At 34.8% G+C, this 9,303-nt stretch overlaps 1 protein-coding gene across 1 annotated transcript; it reads right to left on the bottom strand.

Annotated features, from left to right (window-relative positions):
- Positions 1-751: 751 nt before the first annotated feature.
- LOC113507885 (nanos homolog 1-like) lies at positions 752-6,364 on the bottom strand. Its single transcript, XM_026890828.1, has 6 exons — positions 6,204-6,364; positions 4,487-4,535; positions 3,911-4,030; positions 2,845-2,999; positions 2,237-2,411; positions 752-810 (listed from the first exon to the last, which is right to left on the bottom strand). Exons 1-6 carry the CDS (start codon positions 6,267-6,269, stop codon positions 782-784), a joined length of 594 nt encoding a protein of 197 aa, XP_026746629.1. The 5' UTR covers positions 6,270-6,364; the 3' UTR covers positions 752-781.
- Positions 6,365-9,303: the final 2,939 nt, after the last annotated feature.

The raw sequence follows: 9,303 nt of genomic DNA, 5'->3' as shown, positions 1-9,303 counted from the left end.
TTTACATATTAATGTATTAAACCTAAAAACCTAATTAACTGCTGCGCTTATCGAACAGTCATTCATTTAATCGGATTCACTTACAAAGTGCATGTTGCATGTTCGCATATCCCCGATAATTTAACACGGATAAACGGTTTTAACTCACTATCTGTAACTACCTACATATATACCCAGATGGCGATATAATGTATGCATAACAACATACTTAAATTGTAAAATATTAGCATTCAGTTTAAGTAAAAACACCATTGCTAAAAACTTTTTTAATGGGGCTTAGTACTAACTCCTTTATTTAAGGGGCATAAGTTTTACTTATGTCCGTTACCCGTATCCTGTATAAAAAGAATCAATCTCTCATTTGTTACCTGAGAGTAAAAACATCGTAATGTGTAATAAATCAATACTAAACTCGTGGATGTTCTGTGGGAGCGACTGTCGGCCTGCCACCTGTTAGCCCGCACTGCGCGGAGCCACCCTGGCGCGTGTAGCTTTACAATTTACAAGGACGAACTCGAAGTCAGGGAGAACAAGAGGAATACTTGATTAGAAACTCCACAGTCAAAGGTTATATGCATTTTTAAAGACGTTATTGTACAAATGTTGAGATGTATTAACGAATAATGGTATTAGAGAATACATTACAAACAGATTATTTTCCATGTGTCTTGGATTAGTTAAAGGCAGGATTAGTTAACTTAAAGGGCAGCTTAAATTACAGAAGACATAAGGATATTTAAAACACATTCCATATAATTTTAACATTTTATTAAAAAACAATTTACAGAAGTAAATTCTCACAGCTTGACCCTGAAACAGAAAGCACTAGTCAGAAAGAGTGAAGTAGTTTTTTATTAGTTCCATTGTTAACAATGAAAACTATTAGGCATACAATTATAGTAATTATTCGATTGCATAATTCTTGTGATAATTTTCTAGAAACCTTCGCTTGTTATTCTATCTAACCAAGCGACGCTTGCTCGACTAATAATGTTTCTGCTGAATGTTTGATATCTAGTTTATTATGTCAACTTGTTTACTATCATCTATAATGTTTATATGACAATGTGTTTAATAAGAGAGCATATTGTATTATGCAAATAAAATGAAAGCGAAGGATTTATGAGAAATTTTGTACGAACAAAAGTCGTAGACCAAAGACTTTCAAATCTCATCTAAAGTTCAATCAGTATGGCCTCCAGTCGAAGAAACTAGTTTAAAATTGCATCAAACAGACATAACTTACGAAAGATTTATACAACAGTTAATATATAATTACAAATCAATTTAATTAGATACATTGATAATTATACATAAGTGTTAAGTGTTACATATTAATCAAGACTGTTTACAGCAACCTAACTATAACACATTACGTAGGTTTTAAACATGTCTAGATATAATTATAACTTATTAGTAGCGTGTTGGCAAATTGTATAATATATAGAAATTATAACACAAAAGAACTGCCCACCTAGGGCTTGTAGCCAATTGACATTTCTACGATCGACTACGTCACGCTTAAATATTCCTAGATGAAAGTTCAAAGTCTAAGTTTGTGGAAATAAAATGTTTTTTTTTCCATACATTTGAGCTCTCATAATTAAGGTTAAAGATTGTAAAAGTGTTCGACGGCGAGAGGGGCTGAAGCATCTTGTATCATGGATGTTTTATGATGATTAGTTCGAAGTCTCGCTAATTCCTTAATGATAGCAATTCATTGGCAATTTTAGACAATCAAGCGTGCAGCGTCCCTATAGCGGTATCTGTGATTAAATACCGTTACAAGAGAACGGGAATAGGATCGATCCTTACACATTCTTGTTAAATTAGCTCATTTATGAGGTATTTGAATACGACCTCAGTGTGTGTTGTAAGCCACTTTCTTCAGGTCAAGTCGGTAGAGTAATGTATTTTGGAATACCTGTAAAAATGATGTCTCTTGCAATAGAAACGGGTGTGGGAACATGTTGTGAAATGAATGTTTGTGAAACCAAACGGGACACAAGGATTAAATTTCTTAAAGCGGGAGTCGCTTTTATATAAAAAAAATGCTTCTGTTATCAGTTTTCCTTAATATTTGTATTCTGCCTTATGATGCTTGAGCCAAGTAAGCCACATTTTTTACTAAAATTAGATAGGCATCTACCTTACTTGGCAACAGTCTACATTGAGTTGTACGTGTTACTGTTTCACACAGTTGTTACTTGTTATAAGTAATGAATATTTTACTAACCTATGAGTAGGTCTGGACAGTATTTAATGGTGTGAGCTCGGTCGCCGGTGGCGCCGCAGCGAGGGCAGCGGAAGCCGCGTAAAACTGGGCAACGCACCCGGCCACGGGCGTCCTTTAGCGCATGCGAAGCATACCAAAGTACTGGCTTACCGTTATTCTTGCAGAATGCACACTCCTGGAAATGTAATTACATAAATATTTAAATTTTGGAAAATAATGGGGAACTTCCTGTAGAAACGTTCGTCTTGTTTTGTTGCTGCCAGTTTTTATCAGAGCAAAAGCGATTGGGACGAACAAATCAAATTGGGGCGTTGGTTTCCATGGGTAATAACAAAAAAATCGCGATTTTTTTGCGACGGACCGTTCGTTCGTTTGCTCTCAGTTCTAGAAGAAGAATCTTTTTAAGACACAAAATTTACAAAAATAAACGTTTTAGAATTTCACTTTAAATTAAATCAGCAACGTAGTCTCGTCACTCTTTGGACAATACTCTCAAACGTACAGAGTATAAATGTCAACCACACTACATGTCTTATAAGATTTTGGGGATAAAATCCAAATACAATACTTATATCATCACTATCGTCCTCCTGTAAATACTTACTTACCAGTTGTCTGTGATTATTCATCCTTTGCCTGCGTAGTACATCAACGTAGTCCATCAACATTTCTAGATGCTGCGGCGACAGGGACAGAAGAGCTGCCTCGTGCTGCAGAATCATGTCTGAAAACCCTTTGAACTGCGACGACGGAGTATCTCTCTCTGAAAATATAAAACAATTATACATAAACATAGCTCGATAGAATATTCAATTCAATTCTTCATTCCATACCAATTACATAGGTGGTCAGTTTGCAGCTCATTTTGGACCCTATCAGGCACAGGGGGAATACACTAATTACTATATTTTTATGTACGTAACGTGCCACAATGGGCGGTATTATCGCTAAAACCAATCTTTTACAAACAACCTTTGGATGGACTTGATTCTGAAGGAGCCACATTTGTGAAGGTTCAGAAGAAATTTAGTACACAGATAGATAGCTAGAGATATAGTTTTTTAGTTTGGATCCCGATATTATGATTATATGGATCTCGATTAGAGATTAATACATTTACTCATAATGATAGAGATAAGAACGAGCGACTTGAAACTGTTTGGCAATTCGGTTTTCTTCCATAAGCTTTGGAAAGTGGTTTGTCAGACTGAGTTCAGATTATTTGTGAATAACATTTCACTACATTATAATGCATATTCATTCAAATTATAATAGGTAGTTGCTTATGTGTTAGTCAGCAATCTGGGTGCTCTGAAAGCAAGGTGTGGAGATAGAAAACCAACTAGTTATTTTGCTAATTCTTTTCTCGAGGCAAGAGCACTTAGAAAACGATGAAGGGTGGGCTGTTCATTTTATTTTAACATTCAAAAGGTGACACTTAGAAGCCATTAAAATTTAAATTTGATTAAAGCCCGTAAAGTTTAGGAATTAAGTCACGAATATTTGATTTATAAATGTGTGTTACCCGTTTATTAACTGCGCTTGTGTTGAGTCGTTGTGACCTAGTCGCAAGACTTTTAGTGCTACACAAGATACAAATAACCAAATAAAGGTCACGGACGCCAGACAGGTCTGAGTTCTTACCCGGCGTTGCCATGGCAACGGATACCGCACCTGTTTTGACATCAGTGATACCCCGACTCTCAGGTCTCTTTACATCTTCTTTAGCTGCCGAATGTACAGTCACTTGTGCCTCTAATACGGCAGGGTCGAGTTTCACTGCTTCTAACGCATCTGTCAAATCAAATATTATAACTTTCACTCGGATATATTTGCTTTTGTTAATTAGTCGTGTTGTTTGATCTTTTGTCTCCGGTCTGACAGTCTAAATAATAATCTACTAACTAATCCAGTATAAAGTGAAGTTTAAGTGGGTATGTTAATTTTTATGCCTTGAGGAAATCAAACCCTCATATTGCCATATAGGTAGTCATGAACATCGCTGTTATTGTTGAAATAACTTTAGTATAATTAGGGTATTTGTTCTTCAACCTTATTTTGTTTTCTCAACTTAATTATCATGTTTTTGAAAATGACTTATATACCTAGCTCTACCTACCATTAAAATACCAAAACTATTATACTTATACATACTATAACTAACAAAAGCCAAATTGCTTTGCCACGTGTAACGTGGGATTAATATAAATGGTTTATTAAAAAGCTTATTAATATCTTAAAATAACTCACCCTGTTTCCGAACGCCAGCAGACGAGCCATTCTCTAAATTAAATAAATCCTGGAAACAAGGAAATCATTTTGAATAATTAGTACTCATTGAAGGAACAAATATACACAAATTGAGATTAGGTAAAACTATGTAATGAATAATTACTTTTGAGGAGATTTAGCTATAATTGTGAGACTGGCTTGACATTAAACAAAAGATACGGTGGTATATAAATAATTTAATGAAGGAACGTCACTTATAATAAATACTTATACCGTATTAAAAATAAACATAATATTATATACAAGTTTTTTGAATGAATAAAATATGCCTATAAATGTTAAAAGATGACTCCACGGATAGCCAAAGGCCGCCACGCTAAGCCCACCGAGCGCGACATCTCGCAGGTTCGATCCCCGCCTAGGACAAGGATTTGTGTGATCGACAAATGCTTTCCTGATTCTGGGTGTCATGCATGCATGTCATGCATGTGACATGAATGTTTATGAAAAGCAAGCGACACGAGGATCCTTAATGGGGGTCGTTTTTTTTAACAGAAGAAAATGTACTTATATCGAGAAATAGAAGGTACGTAGAAATACAAACAATACTTTATTTTGCTTAGACCTTTCCCAATCAAACATTTACATCGTGTACCAGTTAACGTTTACTTAAATCGATTTTAGCATATTTAATTCCAAAATGACCTTATCAATCAAATCTTGCTGTAGTCCAGTCATTTTAGGTTTTATCTGCGGAATAATTCTTAGTGAGCTGAATTTGTATAGACCTTTATTAGGGCGTTATTATGAAGTTGTGAAAAATCGACATTGATATCGTGCCGGCTAAAAAATTACAAAGGTCAAAAGGTCACGAAAATCAGTTTTTTGCAAATATTTCGCGACCTGTTGGTCAGAGGTCAAAGAAGTCTTGAGACAAATTGTTCCTCATAAAATTGTCTACAAAAAATGTCATATAAAGGTTTCCTGTAAAGTTAACGGTTTTTGGATTAAAGCGCTGAACAAGCGACTAGAATGACCTCACGTACGGTATTGTACGATAATAACGACCTAATAAAGGTCTATACAAAAATTCAGCTCACTAAGAATTATTCCCCAGATTGGAGTTTAAAATGTCTAAAATGACTGGACTACTGAGTCATGCTAAGTATTATAATGTAATTAATGTGAATTATTATATTCACATAGTTGTAAGAGGCTACTAATAATGATGAATATTATAAAAGCAAATTTAAGGTATTTTTTTACCCACCTAACCTCTAAAATGTTTTTCACTTATGAAAGTTTAAGTCAATAACGGGATTTCTAAAGGATTCGCTAGGATTACGGTAGTATCCAGTATACATATTTGTCTAGACCCTTTTAATGCAAGATTAGTATCAGTAGTGTTGGATATTAGGCTATTTATTGTTAAACATAGTATATACAGACATAATACTGGGTTAAAAGGGTATTTATTTGCGACAGTAGATTAAGCATTTTGAAGTAGCAAAAAATGTCGATTCCCTGGAAAAACTATTACTGAAAATTAGTTGAGATTAACTTAGTATTACATTTATAAAACAGACATTAAATCCTTTACTTTTTTCTTAATTAAAACGTCGTTGTCAACGTTAATTTGACAAAAACAACCAAACAGCGTGCGAACCTTTTACCTCATTAAAACCACGTTTTAATTAAATGTTAAATAATTCTATATTTATTACGCCCCACTTACTTTTAGATAATGACACTGGTTTTCGACTTTATTATATAAAGCAGAATTCACTGATTGGATGTCCATGTTTTAGGAAAGTAGTCAATTTTTACGATGGAACAAACTTTAACTTTATTCGTGTGCACTCAACAGAAGACTCGTCGACTATGAAGCTCAAATTAAGTAATAAAGGTTATGTGTCACATTTTTACAAGCATCGGGTAGTTTGAAAATATTTTGACGTTTAATTTAAACAATATGAAGGTGTTAAGTATCTTTGAAATATTTTTTTAATTTGAATATTGTTGATTTATTTCCATACCGAATTAGTTTATAAGAATACTTTTTATAGGTGTTTGCATATTACTGAAATTACACATACGAATTTAAAGTTCAAAAATATTAATTGTTTTTTTTTCTTAAGTAAACGACACCCGAACAATGAATACGTAATTAAATGATGTAACGGTTTACTCACGCGTATTTATCGGGGGTGCCCGACTAGTTTCGGACCCAACCGGAGTCCTTAATCATGAGCAGACGCGCCATCTTCATACATCATTTATATGTTTCAGTCTCACGATAGTTATTATAAAAGTGAATACGTATCTCAAAAAAGTATACAAAAACAAATGAGCGTCTTTAAAGTTTTTTAAAGACGCTCGTGTCTGTCTGAAAACCAAAATGTTTGTAATCATTTACCTTTGCTGATCTTTGATCATAGCTGGGATAGGTAGCCTATGAGGTAAAGCCAAGGGGTCAGCTACTTTCATACCAAAGTATGTGCGTTGAATCTTTGTGGTTCCCTCAAACCCTACTTAATAATATAAAAAAAATCCTGTCAGTAAAAACATACAACCCCACCTCCACCCATCTCAAAGCCCCCACAACTTTTAAATGACTCAACCAATTTCGATCAAACATGCCTAAAACACAAAACAAACTAATTTGACAACGCCCAATCCGGTCTGGAGCTATGATGCCAAACACAAACAGAAACAGCAAACTTATAACACCGCTCTTTATGGATCGCAGGCAAAAAAAAATAGTCCAAAACTGGTCCAACTTCGATTACGATAAACTATTAAATAATATGATAACATTACTACGGTAAGTTCTATAAAGGACAATTGAAGATACCGTCACCGTCACAGTCATCGCAATGGTCTTTAATTGTTATTTATCAAAGTTCAGTTATATTTAATCTCTGGTATTTGCCTCGGTAACTGCTTCGGCCTTGTAGAATTTCCGGTCTGACAAGTCGACACGTCTTTTTAACCATGAATTAAATTACAATTACTATTTTTATAACAAATTCGACTCTAATTTGCAAACTTAGAGACGTTTATTAGTAGCTTTGTTGAATTAAAATAACGGAGTGTGTGCAGTTATTCATGTAAACAGGTAGAATGCAAGCTATAATACTTCGTGATAATACGTAGGTACTATGTTTAAAAGTAAGACCGTAGCAGTTGTGAAAAAGAGAAGGCGCTCTACATCCACTAAAGCGACATCTCTTTCTTCCACGTATTTCGGCAATATTTATCAAGCTAATAGTTTGCAAAAACTTTTCGAAAAAAAAGGTGGAAGGTTGTTCGTTACTTCATCACACTTAAACAACTAGACCAGTTATGATAATATTTTCTGCTGAGGTAAACTACCGACATGGAATAAAGGCTACTTTTATCCTGAAAAACTGCAGTATTTGTGTGATATAGGATTGTAACAGTTATATGATTAAACGACTAGGCATGGCATCAAGGGATACTATTGAATAGTGCATAGCTAGTATACCTTGTTGCCAATCTTATATCACTCAGTACTTTTGTTTATTCTAACTTTTTTTTGCGTCCTGTCTCCGCAGGTTACACGTGCACGTCTAAATTAGATTACAAAAAGTCGCTTGTAACATGTTTCTGACATTTTTGGTCTTACATTTTCAATTTACCACTAATATGAAACTCATTGTTATTCCTCTAAACCATTTATATTAAATCAGACTTTTGTCTTCAGCCAAGTCCTCAGGAGCACGATAAAACGCGGAAATCGCAATAAGTTTAAATCGTTCTAGTACATTTTATCTACCCAAGCTGAAATTCATTCAAATTTGTTTAGTCTATTCTGAGTCATAATCAAACAAAAAATGTACATGTTTAAAGCTTTTTTGTCAAAGAAACTGATAATTGCAAACCGGGGTTACTACGGAATACGAACTCTGTAAGGCGATAACCCAGGGTCGATGACATCAGAAAATGCGTAGCCAGTTATGAGATTAGCAAGGGCTCGAGTTAAACAGACTCAAAGAACTCAACAAAAAATGTGCTCATCATGTCATTTGTATGAAAGTGTCTTAATGACTCATCACTACGAAATCGTCGCCCAAAGAGGTCGGTCATCATAGAAGATTGGTGGAAAAAAGAAAGAGATAGAAGATACCGGCAAAGAAGGAGTCTGGTCTGACCTACGGACGCGTTGTCTAATGTGTTTCAAAGGGCAATCAAATTTCAAATACCGTTTCCGAGCTTCGCTATAAACAGCTTCATTTAAGACCGGTTAAAATAGCTTTGACCAACAACATTTTCGTATTGTTTTCTTAAAAATGTTTTCGGTTCCAAATAGCCAAACACATTTAAATCGTAATAAAGTTCTTAAAGTTCCAAAAAAATCCAAATCACTTTAGCAATTTCTGAGATAAGTGCATGTAATTGACGAAATTCTTTAGTCACAGTACTGTAAGAGTTAGATATTTCGTGAGCCGTGCGCACTGCCGAGAGTAAGTGACGTGTGCCAGCTAAGTTAGTGTGATATAACTCAGTGTTGTTTTTATTGCATCTACGTCTTCGACCGATAAGAGAACGCAGTTGCCGTTTGCGTCTAGAATTACGTTTCATTACGAAACAAGTAGTAATGTAGTAGTAATGCGAGTTTTGTACTACATACGAACTAAACGTTAATTTTAGATAATAGATACGTTGGTTGAGAAGTTATGCTTTTCTTTATTTATTTTCTGTTATTCATCGGCCCAGCCTTTTCCCAACTATGTTGGGGTCGGCTACCATTCTAACCGGTTTCAGCTAAGTACCAGTGGTTTACAAGGAGCGACTGCCTATCTGACCTCCTC

Source organism: Trichoplusia ni, unplaced genomic scaffold (assembly GCF_003590095.1).
Source record: "Trichoplusia ni isolate ovarian cell line Hi5 unplaced genomic scaffold, tn1 tig00003437, whole genome shotgun sequence".
Classification (NCBI taxonomy): domain Eukaryota; kingdom Metazoa; phylum Arthropoda; class Insecta; order Lepidoptera; family Noctuidae; genus Trichoplusia; species Trichoplusia ni.
This window is presented reverse-complemented; position numbering and strand designations above follow the sequence as displayed.